Source organism: Coenobita brevimanus, chromosome 76, assembly GCF_032717465.1.
Source record: "Coenobita brevimanus isolate Jiangsu-jjx chromosome 76, ASM3271746v2, whole genome shotgun sequence".
Taxonomy (NCBI): Eukaryota; Metazoa; Arthropoda; class Malacostraca; order Decapoda; family Coenobitidae; genus Coenobita; species Coenobita brevimanus.
The window spans coordinates 7,613,845-7,634,919 of record NC_137029.1 but is presented as its reverse complement, the minus strand read 5'-3'; the positions used below and the strand labels follow the sequence as shown (position 1 = coordinate 7,634,919).

At 42.1% G+C, this 21,075-nt stretch overlaps 1 protein-coding gene across 3 annotated transcripts in view; it reads right to left on the bottom strand.

Annotated features, from left to right (window-relative positions):
- Positions 1–20,391, bottom strand: part of LOC145408289 (uncharacterized) — a 132,413-nt gene extending 112,022 nt beyond the window's left edge. For all 3 annotated transcript variants that reach the window (XM_080279062.1, XM_080279063.1, XM_080279064.1), the window contains exon 1: positions 20,306–20,391. In XM_080279062.1, coding sequence (XP_080135188.1) covers positions 20,306–20,321 — 16 coding nt within the window. In that variant the 5' untranslated portion in view covers positions 20,322–20,391. The remainder of the gene's footprint in view (positions 1–20,305) is intronic.
- Between the last annotated feature and the right edge of the window lie 684 nt (positions 20,392–21,075).

Genomic DNA, 21,075 nt, shown 5'->3' with positions numbered 1-21,075 from the left:
CAGCAAGAGTTCCTGGCAAATCCCTAAAACATTATTATCATTTTTAAAGGCTCCAACATGCTTGCATACATCAGCCTTGGTCACCATACTGCTCAATCTCTAGCAGCCTCCCTATTCAGTCCTTTATCCCTGAGGTCACACTCAGTGACTTCATCCCAGGTTTTCTTTGGTCTACTGCTTCCAACCCTACCCCCAACGTTAACACCTCTCGCCCTCAGCACCCAATTGTCATCCACCATCCTCTCCACATGCCCAAACCACCTCAATCTATCCCTTCTCATAACAACACTAATACACTCAAGTCCCATCCTACCTCTTAACTCCTCTATCATAAATCTAGCCACCCCCAGCAGGCCTCACACTCAAGGATGCACTGCACATCCACCTAATCACTGTCATCTTAGCCTGTGAATATCCTCTTCCTTTACTGCCTAGATCTCACTACCAAACAGCATTACTCCTAACACATGCCGCATACAAAGATCCTCTGGCACAGAGGGAGAGCCCTCTCAGTGTCAGGAGAGGCAATAGCTCCTAGAACTTTTTCCAACCACTCCTCACTCTAGCCACAGAGCTAGCTCCAGCCCCACCTCCAGCATTTAACATGTCTCCCAAGTAACCAAACTCTTCCACACACCCGAGACTCACCACTAAGATCAATCCTTTCAAACCTGACAATCTCCACATGCTCTCGCCAACACAACGCACACATGAAATAAGAATTATCTTGCAGTCTACCTCTAATACCACCTCAGTACATCTCTTGTGCACCCACTCATCACAAACACTGCACAAGATGGAATTTACTTCCCGCGCCCTTGTAGCAAACCGCGCGTGGCCACTTCCCCTCTACTCTGACGGTTCCACCACCAGCCCTAGATATCATCACCTTTGTTTTATCTTTACTCTCAAACTCTTGTGTCTCATACCATCTCTTCATTTCCTAAATCTTTCCTCTGCCTCCCCTTCATCTGCTGCAATCATCATCAAATCATCAGCATACAACATCTCCCACAGGAGTCCATTTCTGAAGTCATGTGAGAGGGCTTCAAGTACCATAATGAACAACAAGGGGCTCAAGACTGACCCCTTATGCACACCAACATGCACAGAAAACTCATCACTCAAATTTCCATTCACTCTTACCTGAGTGCATGCACCCAAATACATAGCCATAACCACCATAACCAGCCACTCCTCGGTCCCAAGCTTTCTCACTGCCCATTTCACCACCTCCCTAGGGACTCTGTAAAAGGCCTTCTCCAAGTCAACAAAAACAAAGCACAGATCCCTTTTTTTTTCCCATGTATTTTTTCAGCAGCTGTTAAAAAATGTATATGATATCAATGGTCCCTTTGCCTGGCATAAATCCAAACTACATCTCATCAATGTTCACTCCTTCTTTAATCATACCTTCTAGGACTCTCTCATTACCTTCATTATCTGGTCCAAAAGCTTTATGATTCTATAATTTCCTCTTTCCAGGGCATCACCCTTCCCCTTGCACAATCATCAGCCAATCATCTGGGAAAACACACTCATATATAACTGTATTTATCAAGTCAGTAGCCCCACTCCTATATCTCCTGAGGCCTTCAGCATTTCAGCAGTCAACCCAGACACAACTGCTGCCTTCCCCACCTGCATCCTGCCTGTTGCCCTGCTCACAGTAGCAGCATCAATCAAAAGCCAAGACCTGTTGGCTCCAAATCTTCCCTGTTCCATTCACACGCTTCATTCAACAACCAGTTACTATACTCTCTCCAGAAGTCTTTAATATCCCCACTGATCACCACTATCCTTCCTTCATCATTCTTCACACACCACACACCTATGACATCCCTGTTTTCCCTCTTCACCTGATTTGCCACCTTAAATATCATATTTTTCCTTTCCACACTATTAAGGTTATCCAGTAAGGGTTTCTGAGACTCAGATTTTGCCCTGTAAACCTCTTTTCTAGCCCTATGCTTGGCAGCCAAGTATTCCTCTTTGTTACCACCCCTCTTCCTTACCTGCAGCTTTTACTTCCCCATCCCACCACCAAGTTACTTTATGTCTTGGGGGGGGGGGGTCCCTTGTCTATCCACATACTGAATCAGAACTCTCAGAAGAGTGTTCTTGAGAGCTCTGGACTGTTCATTAACACTTCTGTCAACAGCTCCCTGTTCAGCCACCACGCTACTAATCTCATTATACAGGACATCCTTTACTGTTTGGTTTTTCAACTTCCATGTCTGAAACAATTTATATCATGATCCTCTTATGAAGAGAATAAATTTACCAACAGTGCAATTATTAGAATTATCATATGCAGGTATATATCAATTAAAAATAGGGATGCACTACCCAAAAACATATCATTAGTAAAATTACCATTATGCATGGAGGTATTACTGTGGGTTAAATGAGGATATTTTCCCAAAACATCCCATAGCTCACCCTTTTGGGAGACTATCTATTTATCTATCTATTGTCAGACACCATAATCCCGTAAGGGGTGGCCATTTGACTTTGAGTTATTTGTTTTACGGGAAGGGGCACTAACCCTCCACCAACCCACTTGTTGACATATAGGGAGCACGTATGGTTTGGTTATATGGTTACCACCCAGTGTTGTAAATGGTTTCTTGGCTTAAAGGAAACCATTTAGCTTGTTACTTAATGTAAAGCCACCTGTAAAGGAAAGAGAAGCACATTTGTACCTAACCCAAGTCCTATACCAGCTTAAATAAAGTTCACAATCACCTTAAAAATATATACTGTCACTATCAATCATTGTAGACAGACTACTAAGCATAAGGCACAGTGAAAATGTTAAAAAAGTACATCCTGTTAACACGCACCAACTCTGGGTAACATGGCAGCATGGGCTCCTAAATAATTAAAAATGCTGAGATTTTTTTCACTTTCAAACCTCTCAATAAAATATCCACTCACAAGTACAGTACTGTAAAGCACAGATTATATACATTTATCATAGTTAGGGAACACACATACATGATCACGAACTTATATATATATATATATATATATACTGTATATACAGTGTTTGTGGTAGGTGGTGGCAACCATCATCCACTCACTTGATGTAGTGCTACCTACTTCCTTAGCTTTTATCATTCTTTTTCTGTGCCTGCCCTCCTCTCTTCCTATTTCTCCTATCTTTCCTGTCACTTCTTATTCCTTTTCTTTCCTTTACAGGTGGCTTTACAATGAGTGACAAGCCAAATGGTTTCCTGTAAGCCAAGAAACCATTTACAACGCCGGGTGGTAACCATATAACCAAACCATACGTCCTCCCTACATGTCAACAAGTGGGTTGGTGGAGGGTTGGTGCCCCTCCCTGTAACACAACTAACTCATTGTCAAATGGCCACCCTTTACGGGATTATGGTGTCTGGCAATAGATAGATAGATACACAGTGTGTGTATATATATATATATATATCTATTGCTAGACGCCTCAATCCCGTTTGGGGTGGACACAATCAAATCGCCTCCAAGTCGCCCTGTCCCCCACCATTTCACTGCCCTGCTCCCAACTCACACCCCCCTCTCTCATATACCTCTCCACCCCATCCCTCCATCTCATCCTCGGCCTCCCCCTCCCTCTTCCCCCCTCCACCTCACTCACATACACTCTCTTCATCAGTCTTTCACCCTCCATCCTCTCCACATGGCCAAACCACCTCAGTGTGTTCCTCATAACGCTTCCTATCACATCCACATCCACACCACAACGCTCCTTTATATCCTCATTCGTCAGCCTGTCTCTCCACGTGACTCCACAGGCTCCTCTTAAATAACTCATTTCCACTGCTCTCACTCTTGACTTGTGTCCTTCCAACAATGTCCAAGCTTCACTTCCAAACGTTAGAGTTGGTATCACAATACTGTCATGTAGTAACTTTTTCACTTCCATGCTCACTTCCCTGTTTCTTATCACTGCTTTCAAAGAACCAGCAACCTTTCTTCCCTGCTGTACCCTTTCATGCACTTCACCCTCCAAACCTCCATCCTTACTCATCACACTACCCAAGTACTTAAACGTACTCACATTTTCCAATTCCTCACCATCCAACCTCGCTGTACATTCACTAACTTCACCTCTCTCAAAGACCATCACTTTACTCTTCCCTACATTCACCTTTAGATTCCGTTTCTTACACACACTCTCAAACTCATCCACCAAGCCTTGCAGCTCCCCTTCGTCTTCACTCAACAACACAGTATCATCTGCAAACAACAGTACAGGGAGTTTCCAAACACTATCCTCTCTCACCAGGGCCACTCCAACATCCACTACCCTACCTTGTATCTCTTTTATTACCCCATCCATGTAAAGATTGAACAACCATGGAGACATGACACATCCCTGTTTCAAATCAACTTTCAAAGAGAAAAATTCAATTAGTTCACCATCCACACGCACTGCAGCCTTCGCACCATCGTACCGTACATACTCTTCACAGCATTCAACAACTTCCCATCTACTCCATATATTCTTAACACTTTCCACAATCCTTGTCTATCCACCCTGTCATATGCTTTCTCCAAATCCATGAAAGCCGCATACAACTTCTTTCCCTTCTCTAGAAACTTTTCCACTAAAGATCTAAGAATGAATATCTGATCTACACAACCTCTTCCCTTCCTAAAGCCTCCCCGTTCTTCTCCAACTAATTTCTCTGTTCTTTCTCTAACTCTGTCTATAAGTATCCTAACATACACTTTTCCTATTATACTAAGAAGACAAATGCCCCTATGATTACCACACACTTTTTTTTCCCCTTTTCCTTTGTACAAGGGAATAATTATACCTGACTTCCAATCCTCCGGGACTCTACCTTCCTCCCAGGCCAATCTGCACATCTTCCACATCCATTCTACTACTATCTCTCCCCCATGCTTCAGCATTTCACCACACACTCCATCAATTCCTGGGGCTTTCCCCGATTTAACTTTCTTCATTGCTTCCACAACTTCTATCCTACTGATTTCTTCCTGTCTTCTCACCTCCCTCCTTCTCCTAGCCATTCCCCAGCCACTTATACTCGCATTACTTCCATCCTCTACGTTCAACAATTCCTTAAAGTGTTCTCTCTATCTGTTCACTTTTTCTCCCTTCTCCACTAGTAATCTACCATTTTTAGCTTTCACTCCCCTGCTAACTTCACTTCCACCATGTCTTACTCTTTTCACTTCTCTCCAGAACATTTTCTTACAGTCCCTCCACTTTACACTCAAATTCCTTCCAAATTCCTCATCCACTCTCTTCTTACTCTCTCTTACTAATCTTTTCACCTCTCTCCTTCTTTCCACATATAACTCTCTCTTCCACCTCTCAACTTCTTCCATGCCCCTATTTCTCATCCATTCATTGTATGCTTTCTTCTTTTGTGCCACAGCCTGTCTCACCTCTTCAGTCCACCACGCTGTTCCTTGCACCCCCCTCCGTCTTCTCTTCCTTCCACACACCACATCACATGCTGCACATATTTCTTCTGTAAATATCTTACACACACCTTCCACGTCTCCCATCTGCTCCAATTCATATTTGCCCAATCGTTCCTCCACTTCTCTCTTATACTCTGCCTTTTTCTCATCCTCTTGTAACCATTCCACTCTCCTTGCAACTACTCCTTCCTCTTGTCTTTCCCTTCTTCTATTCCTCCATCTTACTTGCATTCTAATTCTGGCCACCACCAAGTAGTGGTCAGAAAGTCCACTCCCCCAACCTCTATACACTCTTGCATCCTTTACACACACACACATATATATATATATATATATATATATATATATATATATATATACATACACCACGGTAATGGTCCACACTGCTCACCAACGCATATTCTGTTTTGTACTTACTAATACAGTTGTTTCACAATCACTGCAAATGCAACCATGTTCAGGGTTGCACGTGAAAGAATCAACAGCGTTGAGCTACACAAGGATGCAGAAAGACACAAGGCACTACACACTACCACTTGCAAAGCTAGAAGTTCAAGGTGGTGTGTGCCGGGGATTGATAACAGGTGTTCTGTAAACTGCACAGAGCTGAGAAACTTATTGCAAAGAAATGTATGGTATTAACATTCTGTAAAAGCAATGAAGCAAAGCTGAGATACATCTACAGTCAAGTCGCCTATGGCGTGGACTTCTATGGCACGGTTTTCTATGACACGGCTAGGTGCCAGATCCCCCCCCCCCACAAAACGAACCACACGCATAAACTACCTATGGCACGGGCGCGCACAAGTTTTGAAATGCACAGGCAAATTCCCCTGGTGGCGCACTCCCGTTTGTAAACAAAGAAGATGGAGACCACTTCAGCTCCATACTACAAGCGCTCCAACTGTGGGCTTTTTTCTCTCTTATGAGGAGGTTAAACTTCACCAAATTCATTGTGTTAAGTAATGAAACATTAAAGATTCTTTGGGTATTGTGACTTGTTCATAGGTTTGTTCGTAAAACCGCTATGAACGGGTTAGTGACGAAGCACCTACCTCTGAGCTACGATGAAGTATAATGCCTCACATCATCATCATCATCATCACGTATATAAGAATGATTATTAATGTGTTAAATGGGAGTTTTGTTGACACTTGTGCATACAAACTTTATCAAATAAACTTCTTCAATCAGTGCTTGACCAGGCAGCCTCCACCTCATTTAATGTTTTGGTAGGTCAGCTGATCTGTGTCTACTTGGCTGAGCTTTTTTTCACTCGATCTGCAGTGAGTGGCATTGCCCAAGTAGACATAAGGCTGATCACCCTCCCGTTTTTGGTGCCTGTTGCTACGTGTAATACATGCACTGACTGATTGCTTGATTGTGCGCATGTGTAACGTGGGGAAAAATGGGGAAAAGTGGGGTGAAAAGGGGTACTTTGGGCGAACATCCAGACCCAAATTCCATTTTTCCCATAGGTTTAGTTATTTGTATGGCATAGTTTTCTATGGCACGGTCAATCCAGAACCAATTAGCTGCGCCTTAGGCGACATGACTGTAATAAAAAGACATACAGGTATACAGTACTAAAAAAAGGACATACATAAATACAGTACATAGTAATTGAGAAACACGGCTCAGTGAGTTAGAGCGCTTCGTTCTGATCCAAGGGTCAGAGGTTTGAGTCAACCCAAGGGTCACTGGTTGACATCAGGAAGGACATTTGGTCATATAGTGCTTCATGCTCCATATCAAAGTCCTCTACCCAGGGCAACACCTTAGCCCTTAAGAAAAATAGGGAAACGGCATAAAACTCATTATAAAACAACTGTCACAAATAGTGGAGTAATGACGTGGTAGAAGTTTTGGTGCATTTCAGGTGACCCATGTGAGATGCCAAACAGGAGAAATTTCTCCAGGATTCAACATGCAGTCTTTGGTAGTGCTGACTAGATCAATGTAACCAGAAGTTTGGGCCCAGTGAATCCTATGGTACTGACTGACCCCTTCAGTAGTCTATCTATCTATCTATCTATTGCCAGATGCCTTAATCCCTTATATGGGGTGGCCACAAAATCACCTCCACATCACCCTGTCCCCTGCCATTTCACTGCCCTGCTCCCAACTCACACCCCTCACTCTCATATACCTCTCCACTCTATCCCTCCATCTCATCCTCGGCCTTCCCCTCCCTCTCTCCCCCTCCACCTCACTCACATACACTCTCCTCATCAGTCTCTCACTCTCCATCCTCTCCACATGGCCAAACCACCTCAATATGTTTCTCCTGACGCTTCCTATCGTATCCACACCACAACACTCCTTCACATCCTCAATTGTCAGTCTGTCTCTCCATGTGACTTCATAGGCTCCCCTCAAATAACTCATTTCCACTACTCTCACTCTTGACTTGTGTCCCTTCATCAATAAACGTCCAAGCTTCACTTCCATACGTCAGAGTTGGTATCACAATACTGTTATGTAATAACTTTTTCACGTCCATGCTCACTTCCCTGTTTCTTATCATTGCTTTCAAGGAACCAGCAACCTTTCTTCCTTGCTGTACCCTTTCAAGCACTTCACCCTCCAAACCTCCATCCTTACTCATCACACTACCCAAGTACTTAAACGTACTCAAATTTCCATTTCCTCACCATCCAACCTCACCGTACATTCACTGACTTCACCTCTCTCAATGACCATCACTTTACTCTTCCCTACATTCACCTTTAGATTCCGTTTCTTACACACTCTCCCAAACTCATCCACCAAGCCTTGCAGCTCCCCTTCGTCTTCACTTAACAACACAGTATCATCTGCAAACAGCAGTACAGGGAGTTTCCAAACACTGCCCTCTCTCATTAGGGCCACTCCAACATCCACTGCCCTACCTTGTATCTCTTTAATAACCCCATCCATATACAGATTGAACAACCATAGACACATGACACATCCCTGTTTCAACCCAACCTTCAAAAAGAAAAACTCACTCAGTTCACTATCCACATGCACTGCAGCCTTAGCACTCTCATACATACTCTTCACAGAATTCAACAACTTCCCATCTACTCCATATATTCTTAATACTTTCCAAAATCCCTGTCTATCCACCCTGTCAAATGCCTTCTCCAAATCCATGAAGGCCGCATACAACTTTTTTCCCTTCTCTAAAAACTTTTCCACTAAAGATCTAAGAATAAATATCTGATCTACACAACCACTTCCCTTCCTAAATCCTCCCTGTTCTTCTCCAACTAATTCCTCTGTTATTTCCTTAACTCTGTCAATAAGTATCCTACCATACACTTTTCCTATTACATTAAGAAGACAAATGCCCCTATGATTACCACACACTTCCTTTTCCCCTTCTCCTTTGTACAAAGGAATAATTATACCTGACTTCCAATCCTCCGGGACTCTACCTTCCTCCCAGGCCAATCTGCACATCTTCCACACCCATTCTACTACTATCTCTCCCCCATGCTTCAGCAATTCACCACACACTCCTTCAATTCCTGGGGCTTTCCCCAATTTGACTTTCTTCATTGCTTCCACAACTTCTATCCTACTGATTTCTTCCTGTCTTCTCACCTCCCTCCTTCTCCCAGCCATTCCCCAGCCACTTATACTCGTATTACTTCCATTCTCTATGATCAACAATTCATTAAAGTGTTCTTTCCATCTGCTCACTTTTTCTCCCTTCTCAACTAGTAATCTACCATTTTTATCTTTCACTTCCCTACTAACTTGATTGCCACCCTGTCTGACTCTCTTTACCTCTTTCCAGAACATTTTCTTACATTCCCTCCACTTGACACTCAAATTCCTTACAAATTCTTCATCCACCCTCTTCTTACTCTATCTTACTAATCTTTTCACCTCTCTCTTCCTTTCTACATATAACTCTCTCTTCCTTTCTACACATAACTCTCTCTTCCGTCTCTTAACTTCTTCCACTCCCCTATTTCTCATCCAATCACTATATGCTTTTTTCTTTTGTGCCACAGCCTGCCTCACCTCTTCATTCCACCATGCTGTTCCTTGCACCCCCTTTCGTCTTCTCTTCACCCCACACACCACCTCACAAGCTGCACATATTTCTTCTGTGAATATCTTGCACACACCTTCCACATCCGCCGTCTGCTCCAATTTATATTTACCCAATCGTCCTCCACTTCTCTCTTATATTCTGCATCTTTCTCATCCTCTTGTAACCTTTCCACTCTCCTTGCATATACTCCTTCCTCCCATCCTTCCCTTCTTCTATTTCTCCATTTTACTTGGACCTTGATTCTGACCACCACCAAGTGGTGGTAGTGACATGGTTTAGTATAGCTACTAACATGAGCAGAAATTTACCATAAAGATAGACAGATAGATGACTGACCTAAATACTGTATGGTAATATAACTACTGTACCTTATTATTTTTTACTTTCTGCCACATAGGTAATTCTTAAGAGTTCCAACTGTTCATCATTCATATTTCACCAATTTAGGAGGTTTCTTCTATTATAATTCTGCCAGGTGTGTTATTAAAAAGTCATAACTACCGGTAACTAGGGTCATAAAGCAGAGGTGTCAAACTCGTGGCCTGTGTGCCACATGTGGCCCTTGAAGAGGAAAAGAGTGGCCCACAATGACTTATGAAACAATGAGAAATAACAAATGGGAAATTTCATAATATATGTCATATGATCAAGTGAACAAATATTACAGCACTGATAGGAAACATTTATTGATAATATGATGGACAAAAACCATTTGAATAATTAACTGCTAAACAAAACTTTTATCTAAATATTATCAATAACCTGACACAGAAGCCAGTGCCAATGCCAGGGTTAGAAAGAGTGCCGAACTTATTCGAACGTTTCATTAGGCTGCAGCTTTGCCATATTATATAATATAGGTAGGCTTCGCCCTCAACCGTTTACAGAACTGAAGCATGGCCCTTGGGAAGGATGGAGTTCAACATCATTGTCATAAAGGAAAACTGTAGTAGCAACATGGCAGAGCTATGGCTGATGCCTTATCTGACATACACAAACACATTTACAACAGGATATTTTAAGCCTTAACGATACCCTTTCTGTGGTTGGCGGGGGCACCCATCATCCACTCACTCTGTGTAGTGGTACTCTAGTTCAGGGTAATTCTACACTGAATGACAAGCCAACTGATTTCCTGTAAACCAGGAAAATCATTTAATACGCTGGGTGGTAACTTTATAGCCAACTAACACGTTCCCTACACGTCAGATAGTGGGATGGAGAAGGGTTAATGTCCCTCCCAGGAAAACAACCAATTAAAAATACAACGAGAAGCCTTCGATCAAGACAGGCCAACAGGTGACAGCCAAGGACTGGACAAAGGACATGGTATGGACTGCAACATGGAATGTAAGGGGTGCAAATGATGAGGTGAAAGTAAGAGGGATTGTCCAGGTGCTTGAGGGTTCAAAAGCGAACATACTGTATGTGGATCAACTGAAACTAAGTGGCAGGGTGAGAGAGAGAGAGTGGGAGTATGGATGGGGTATATGCACGGGAGTAGGTGAGAAAGACAGGACAAAAGAGGGTGCAGGTATTATTGTGTGCAAGAGATGGAAGGAGAATGTAAGAGAGTACGGATCAGTTGGTCCAATGATTGTGTGGGTAAAACTGAATGAAGAAATACAAACACGGGCAACAGTGTGTGTGTATGCGCCAACACAAGATCATGCAAGCAGAGTGAAAGAAGGTTTTGGGCAAACGTGGAAGCATGCATGGAGAACTTTGAGAGGAATGAGAGTGTTTTTGATTGGAGATATGAATGGGAAAGTAGGGAATGTGAAGATGGATGGAGTAAGCTAGCCGGTGACTGGGGTGTGCATACAGACATGGATGAGAATGGCAGTGCTTAGGTGAATATTTGTGTGGGGAGGAGATTCATGGTTGCCAATACCCTCTTTAGGCACAAAATGATCCACAGATATAAGTGGCAAGTGATGAAAAGGGTAGATGGTGAAATGAATGAACAGAAGACAGCGACTGATTATGTGTGTGAATGACAAAATGAGAAGGTATGTAATGGATTCAAGAGCATACAGAGGCTGGGGAAGTGGACTTTCTGACTTCCACCATGGAAAGTCAAGGTTCAAGTGCACTGGAGGAATAGGAGGAGGGAAGGACAGGAGGAAGTACAATAGTCCATACAAAGGGAGCAGAAAGGTTGCAAGAGGATGGAAAAAAGGCAGAATGTAAGAGAGAAGTGGATGAGTGATTGAGTATCATTTGGTGAAGATGGAGGAGGTGGAAGGAGTGTGCAGGATATTCACAGAAGAAATCTATGCAGCATGTAAGGTGGTGTGCTGGATGAAGAGACGACGAAAGGGGGTGCAAGGTACAGTACGGTGGAATGAAAAGGTAGGGCAAGCTGTGGTGCAAAAGAAGAAAGCATATACAGTAGTGAGTGGATGGGAAGCATAGGCAAGGAGGATGCTGAGAAACGAAACAGAGAGTTACACGTACAGAAGAGAGAGGTGAAAAGATTAGTATGAGAGAATATAAAGAGAGTGGATGAGGAATTTGGAAAAAACTAAGTGTAAAGTGAAGGGAGTGTAAGAAAATGTTCTGGAAGGAGATAAAGAGAGTTAGACAGGGTGATAAAGAAGTTAGCTAGTAGGGGAGTGAGATAAAAATGGTAGACTGATAGTGAAGAGGGGAGAAAAAGTGAGCAGATGGAGGGAACACTTCAAGGAACTGTTAAACAAGGAGAATGAAAGTAGCTAACGTGAGTATAAGTGGCTGGGGAATGGCTGGGAGAAGGAAGGTGGTGAGAAGGGAGGAAGAGATCAGTAGGATGGAAGTAGTGGAACAATGAATAAAGTCAAAATGGGGAAAGCCCCAGGAATTGATGGGGTGTGTGGTGAAATGATGAAGCATGGGGGAGGGACAGTAGTAGAATGGATAAGGAAGATGTGCAAATTGGACTCGGAAGAAGGTAGAGTCCCAGAGGACTGGAAGTCAGGGATAATTATTCCCCTGTACCAAGAAAATGGGGGAAAAGAAGTGTGTGGTAATCATTGAGACACTTGTCTTCTTAGTGTAACAGGCTAAGTATAGCCTATGGTAGGATAATTATTGACAGAGCTAGGGAAATAACAGAGGAATTAGCTGGAGAAGAACAAGGAGGTTTTAGGAAGGGAAAAGGCTGTGCAGATCTTACATTCATCATTAGGTTTTTAGTGGAAAAGTTTCTTGGAAAGGGAAAGAAGTTGTATGCAGTCTTCACAGATATGGAGAAGGCATATGACAGAATAGATACACATGGAATGTGGAAAATATTAAGAAAATATGGAGTAGCCATATAGGAAGTTGTTGCATGCTATGAAGAGTAGCTATGTATGAGGGTGCTAAGGCTGCAGTGTGTGTGAATAGCCTAGTGAACTGAGTGAATATTTCTACCTGCATGTTGGACTGAAACAGGGATGTGTCATGTCTCCACTGTTGTTCAATCTGTATACAGATGGAGTTATAAAAGAAATATGAGGTAGAGCAGTTGATGTTGGAACAGCCCTAATAAGAGAGGGCAGCATTTGGAAACTTCCTATACTGCTGTTTGCAGATGATACTACACTGATGAGTGAAGATGAAGAAGAATGCAAGGCTCAGTGAATGAGTCTGGGAGAGTGTGTAAGAAATAGAAAGTAATGGTGAATGTAGAGAGGAGTAAATTTATGGTATTCGAGAGAAATAATAGTCACTGAACATACAGTTTGGTTGGATGACGAGGAAATGAAAAATGTGGATGCATTTAAGTACAGGTACTTGGGTAGTGTCATGAGTAAGGATGAAAGTTTGGAGAATGAAGTGGTTGAAAGGGTACAACAAGTAAGAAAGGTTCCTGGTTCTTTGAAAGCAGTGATAAGTAATAGGGAAGCGGGCATAGAAGTAAAAAAAAAAAGTCGCTGCATGATATACACTGCTCTACTGTGATACCAACTCTAACGTATGGAGGTGAAGCTTGGGCCTTGTTAGAAGGAAACAAGTCAAGAATGAGAGCAGTGGAAATGGATTATTTGAGATAAGCATGTGGAGGGACAAACTGACAAATGAAGAGGTGCAGGAGAATTGTGGTGTGGTTGTGGTAGAAACCATTAGCAGAAATACGCTGAGGTGGTTTGGCCATGTGGGGAGTATAGAGAGCAACAGACTAACAAGAAGAATGTATTAAAGTGAAGTGGAAGGGGGGAGAGGGAAGGGGAAGCCGAGGATGAGATGGAGGGACGGAGTGGAGAGGTATACCTGAGGGGGGTGTGAGCTGGGAGGAGGGCAGTGAAATGGCAGGGGACAGGGTGACATGAAGGCAACTTGTTTGTGGCCACCCCTTTTGGGATTAGGGCATCTGGCAATAGACAGATAGAGACACTAGCTCTCCTAAGCAAACTAGACCTAAATCCCCCAGGCAATAGACAGATAGAGACACTAGCTCTCCTAAGCAAACTAGACCTAAATCCCCCAACCAAACTGGTATTACTGCTTACCATTTACTACAAAGGTTCGCAGCCAATCAATGCTCACTTTGTTATTTTCACTGCAGTGCACTGGAGATCCTTGGTGAGACTGTCTTCTTACTCTGATTAATACAGGTATTTTTTTTTTTTTTTATAAATAACAGAATGGAGGAAGGAAAAACAAATGAGTAAAAAAAAAAAAAAAAAAAAAATCCATACACCAGATTACTGGTGTCCTCCGTTCATAAAATATCTATAACTTTTTTTTTTTTTTTATGCGAGGAAGAAGGAACCAAAGGCCATGAGCCCGCAATAACAGTTCCCTCCAAGAGAAAAACCAAATACAAGAGAGAGCCAAATTCGTTAGACTTGAACAGTTGTCGGTTGAAATTTGGAGGGAAACGACTCTGGGGAAGCAAGTTCCAGAGAGATGCAGTTCGGGGAATGAAAGAATTCTGATAGGCAGAAATTCTGCAATATGGCTGAGTGACATTCCAGTCATGAGCAATTATAACTTTACTCAAACACCTATGTTCCAAAATTAACACAGATGAACCACGCCCCCACTCTATCTGAAGAAATCAACTTAATGCAAAATGGAAAACCTAAAATTCCATATAGCCTATGGTAGAAAGGAAAACAACTAACTGTCTATCACAAATTTCCAACAAACTCTCCTTGATAACACAGGCTACACTGTATAGGCCACGTATCAGTACCAACTTTCACGAAAATTAAAACAGAGTACTGCTCGTTACAATGATATTGCACTAGTCCTTCATGTCTCGGGCAGGAATCATTCCACCTGCAGATTCCCTGGAAGAGACAGACCTTATTACACTACAATGTGCCTTGTGCCTCGAATGTTTGACAGAGATGCATCTTTTTCCACGTTAGACTGACAAAAAATAGCCACAGGATTCACGAATGGTCTACATAGATCCTATTCCCTGCCTCCAATTCTGTATCTAATACTGTAAATATCTGTCATATATACCGTACCCTTTAAGACACTTATTGAAGTAGCACTCAATATTTTCTGGTAACCTGTTCCAATCACTTATATCTCTCTGCATAAAGGTGTTCGTTTTTTATTCCACCTCCTCTTGAACACTAGTTGCTTAGAGTGACTTTTAAGATATGTGTTGCTGGTTTTATACATTTCTCAAGTTAGCTAATGTTTTCAAATCCTGTTACAATTTTAAGTACTTCAATCATATCCCCTACCTTTCTTCCATCTTCAAGTTCTGGTAGATTTCATCTTCTTAATCTTTCTTCGCACTCCAGATTTCTTGGACACGGGAGCTCATGTATTGCTTGTCATCGTGTTTTATAATTTATCTAGATTTCTCCACAGTTCAGGGGATCATACCTGCACTGCATACTCCAAATGTGGGCATAAACAGGTCTTAACTGAAACTCTCAGTACTGTACAAGTCTTAAAAGTACTTTTTAGCAATCCAGAAATGCTATTTGCTTTGGACAATTTTATCAATGTGGGGATCAAATTTTAGGTCAACAACAATCAGCACTCCAGATCTTTTTCTTCTGTGATCTGTGTCATGTCCTCCAAGTAAAGTTTAGCCTCGTTTCCTGGACTCATGATCATTTATAATGCTCATGGTCATGCTTGCGAGTGGCTTTCTTCACCGTCCCTGTCCTTGTAGAAGCCATCTAGCATGAACAAACTGGCCTACAGCAGTTATTATTTGTTTGGTAATCCTTATAGTGACATATGACCAACTTATTATGCAATTTTCTTCTATTTTTCCTTACCATACCTTAACTATTCATGGGATTCATCTATCTATCTACCTACTGCCAGATGCCTTAATCCGAAATAGGGTGGCCACAAACAAATCGCCTCCATGTCGCTCTGTCCCCTACCATTTCACTGCCCTGCTCCCAGCTCACACACTCCCTCTTTCATGTACTGTACCTCTCCACTCCATCCCTCCATCTCATCCTTGGCCTCCCCCTCCCTCTCCCTCTCCCCCCTTCCACCTCACTCACATAAGCCGCGTTTTCGCGAGGCTTTTAGACCGGTATCAACTGGTTTGGACCGGTCTTATTGCTGTTCTGGCGAGACAATTAGACTGGTACAGACAGGTCCAAAGCAGTCCTGCCCCACAAGCTAGCCTAGGCGAGACTGGTCTGCGCACAGAGTTATGTGCGTCAGCAACAGCCAAGAAGGAGGCGAGGAGGGTCCGTGGCAGGGTGTAAACATCGACGGTCAACAATGGCGGACTTGGTAATAACGTTTGTTTTAAATTACATTTTTAATGCTAGCAGAGCCCGTGATCATCCAAGAAGGAAACCAAATAAATCTTACCATGAAGTAGAGGCTTTGTATTACTACAGATCACATGAAATAAGATTATTAAAGCATTAATGACCGAGATAAAAATCGAGGGGAAGCATGAAATTTGTGTAATCAGCGCCATTCTCCGACATTTGTTTACAATCTTCTAGGCCATGCCCAGTCACTCATGCAGCCAATAGCAGGCTCAGACAGGATCGGACCAACATTACCCCGTTCTCGCGATCATTTATGAGTCCAGACCGGTCTAAACTGGTCCAAAGTGGCCCGCGAAAATGTGGCTTTACACTTTCCTTGTCAGTCTCTCACTCTCTATCCTCTCCACATGGCCAAACCACCTTAATATGTTTCTCCTAACACTTCCTATCACATCCACATCCACACCACAACACTCCTTCATGTCCTCATTTGTCAGTCTGTCTCTCCATGTGAATCCACAGGCTCCTCTCAAATACTATAACTCATTTCCACTGCTCTCACACTTCACTTCTGTCCCTCCAACAAGGTCAAAGCTTCACTTCCATATGTTAAAGTTGGTATCACAATACTCTCACGTAGTAGCTTTTTCACTTCCATGCTCACTTCCCTGTTTCTTATCACTGCTTTCAAGGCACAAGCACCCTTTCTTCCCTGCTGCACCCTTTCAAGCACTTCACTCTCTAAACTTCCATCCTTACTTATCACACTCCCCAAGTACTTAAAAACTCTCACATTCTCCATTTCCTCCCCATCCAATCTCACTGTACATTCATTGACTTCACTTCTCTCGGAAAGCATCACTTTACCCTACATTCACCTTTAGATTCCGTTTCTTTCTGACTGCATTTTCAAGTTTAAATGTTTTTTATTTCTTTCAAGTGGTGACAAATATTTTAAAAAGCAGTGATTCTTTACAGATGGACACCATTTTGTGGTGCACTGCCAGTCAGATGCCATTTTTGAACACCATTTTCTAAGGAAATTACCTTTATCTGTGCTTACTTATCAAAATCTAATGTCTATCTATCTATCTATCTATCTATCTATAGCCCGACGCCCTAATCCCGCAAAGGGAGGCCGCAGACAAAACGCCTCCAAGTCGCTCTGTCACCCACCATTTGACTACCCTCCCCCCAACTCACCCCCCCCCTCCCTCATGTACCTCTCAACTCCATCCCTCCACCTCATCCTCGGTCTACCTCTCCCTCTCCCTCCCTCCACCTCACCTACATACACCCTCTTAGTCAGTCTTTCATTCTCCATTCTCTTCACATTTCCAAACCACCTCAGTGTATTTCTCCTAATCTTCTCAATCACATCCACCCCACAGCGTTCCTTCACTTCTTCATTCGTCAACCTGTCCCTCCACATGCTCCTCTCAAGTAACTCATTTCCACTGCTCTCACTCTTGACTTGTTCCCCTCTTGCAAGGTCCATGCCTCGCTTCCATACATCAGGGTAGGGATCAGAATACTATCATGCAGTGACTTCTTAACTTCCATACTCATCTCCCTATTTCTCATCACTGCTTTCAGTGTACCAACAACCTTCCTTCCCTGCTGTACCCTTTCACGCACTTCATCCTCCAAAGTTCCATCCCTACTCATCACACTACCCAAGTACCTGAATGCACTCACATTCTCCATATCCTCACCATCCAACCTCACTGCACACTCTGTGACTTCATTCCTCTCAAACACCATAACTTTACTTTTGTTTACATTAACTTTCAGATTCCTCCTCCTACACACTGTCCCAAATTCATTCACCAAACCTTGCAATTCCCATTCATCTTCACTCAACAGTACTGTATCATCAGCAAACAGCAACACCGGAAGCTTCCAAATCTCACCCTCATTCATTAGAGCCACCCCCACATCCATTGCCCTACCCTGCACCTCCTTTACAACCCCATCCATGTATATATTAAACAGCCATGGAGACATCACACACCCCTGTTTCAGTCCCACATTGAGATCAAAGAACTCACTCAGCTCACCATCCACTCGCACCGCAGCCCTATCTCCCTCGTACATACTCTTCACAGCACTCAACAATTTCCCCTCCACTCCATATATTCTTAATACCTTCCACATACCTTGCCTATCTATTCTGTCATAAGCTTTCTCCAAGTCCATGAAGGCAGCATACACTTTCCTTCCCTTCTCTAGATACTTCTCCACTAAACATCTTAGAACAAATATCTGATCTACACACCCTTTTCCCTTCCTAAATCCCCCTTGTTCTTCTCCAACTAGCTCCTGTCATATGCCTAACCCTATCTATAAGTATTCTACCATATATTTTAGCAGTCACACTAAGTAGGCAAATACCCCTATGGTTACCACATACTTCTCTCTCCCCTTTTCCTTTGTATAAAGGAACAATTATACCTGATTTCCAGTCCTCTGGAACCCTTCCCTCTTCCCAAGCCAATCTACACAACTTCCATATCCACTCCACAACAATCTCACCCCCATACCTAAGCATTTCACCACACACTCCATCAATTCCTGGGGCCTTTCCCAACTTTATTCTTCTTCATCGCTTCCACTAATTCCGCCCTACTGATCTCTTCCTCCCTCCTCTCATCTCTTCTTCTCCCAGCCATTCCCCAACCACTTATACTCGCACTGCTCTCACTCTCTACATTCAACAAATCCTCAATGTAAATTTTCAAAACCCAAACTTATTTATCTTAACCTAATCTATTTTATGCTAACCTAACCTAAACTATTCCTTTGGTACAGTACAGTAATCATATTTTCCTTGTTTAGCAATAGGCTAATCCTCTTCATACTTGAAAATGCACTTCAGGAGATCATTACAAAGTCACTGAATCAGTTCAAAGGTGGCTTTTTCTTTTTTTCTTCTTTCTCTTCTAAGAGGTGGTCCTACATAACCTTCAGGTGTTCTTATATTCAGATGTATGATTACCCTCTGAACCTGTGATATAAAGTACAGTATGGGTTTCCCCATCAAAAACATCAAATGCCTGACATATAAGTAATATAAGTATTTATGCAATTTTTCCTTTTTATAATCATGATGAAATTTATTGTGAACCTGTAACTTTATTGATATATCATTAAAAGATGTCTTTGTTGAAACCACATTCAAGATTGACTGATAGATGGAAGGCCTAAAAGAAATGTATGTCTCTGAACCTCCCATGTATCTGAACCAGGTAAGCTGAACTACATAAGTTGCAGCAAAATGGGAGGGGGGGGGGGGCAAGGAGAAATCAGTAAATGTACAATATACAATATTTAACTTTACTCAGTGGAGCACAAAGCATTTTAGATGGTACCACATAAATAACTAAATCAGGAAAGTACTCCAGGATAGGACTAGCTACATGCTGTTTTTAAATCTTAAAAAAAAATAAATAAATAAAAAATAATCCATATGCTCATGCTTCTCTTATCACTTATTAGGGTACAGAAAAAGAAGCATACCGGTACCGTACAACTTCTCGACGTAAACTGTCCCTGGTCTCCCTAGCAGGACTCCTAACTTGTGGCCTGAGTCTGCCAAATTTTACCTAAGTGGACTATGCATTTCAGACACAAACCTCTACAAAATTACTTCTTCCTAGGGAAACGGGATTCTTGGGGTGAATGTGATAGCTGCTTTATTCATTTCATACAGCACTCACTTTGAAATAGTTACCAGCTGTAAAACCAAAATGAAGTCAAAAACAATTTTGTCTTCTTCCATGACCAGTTACCTACCCAACGGTGATAACAAAGCAAATGTATTCAATTAAATCTCCTAGGCCAAAGCCTTGTTAAAGAATCCAAAGGTCAATTAAGCGGCTCTCATGTTCTAAATAATTGCATATTCTGCAACTCTAAATCGTCTCTTATGACCAGAATTGCTTAAAAAAACAACAAACTTGCCTATATAAAAACGTCTTCGATGATAATTTCGTAATGATAATCCTCAATAACTACGCTATATAAATCTCCCTATTCTCGCGAGTCCATTAAGTTCTAGGTTACTCTAATATCATGGTGGACTTCTACCCCGAAGAAGGTGAATACTTACCACGTTTTTCTGACATTTTGTACAGGATATGATGGAACAGCTTCGTTATCTTCTATCGTTGACCCGATAGCTGATATTTGTGTGGTGATGGAGGGTAATGACTGTGGGCAGAACGTCAGCCTTCATCTGCGTCGCCAGGATATTCCCTAAATACAGATAATATTTTAAAAAGGGGTGCTTTTGTATGTTTTAGCTTAAATAAAGAACAATTATAAGGACTTATAGTATACTGGAATTATTAAAACTATGTTGAGGTCTATATGAAATGAACAAGTGACACTGACGACAGAGTTAAATCCCTGAACTAGGGATATTTGGGAGGTAGGGAAAACTTGAACCAATGAGCAAGCGGCTTACGTTCTGTCCCCAGCCGAGTACGTGAGCCGCACCAACACAAAGTAATAAAGAAAACGTATGTCAACATTTCATAGGTAACTTAGGTGAACTCACGTGAACTGATCTTGTGCAGTCTGATAGTACGTTTTATAAAATATTCGCACAGGGATATCTTGTTAATCTAAACCATCGAGTTTTATACTTATATAGCAAGTAAGCTTTTCATATAAGGAGATAATAGCTTAAAAATAAGCATCAGAGGTTTGATTTATCACTGAACTTACATCACCATATCTAGGCTAGAATTATAACATCGATTGTTTTCTGTGCTGCAACATCAGCTCCCAGTCAATATGGTATTCGTATACAAAACAAACATCAAGAGAAAAATGCTATATCAATAATGTTTTTTTCTTATTTTCCTTTAGATAAAA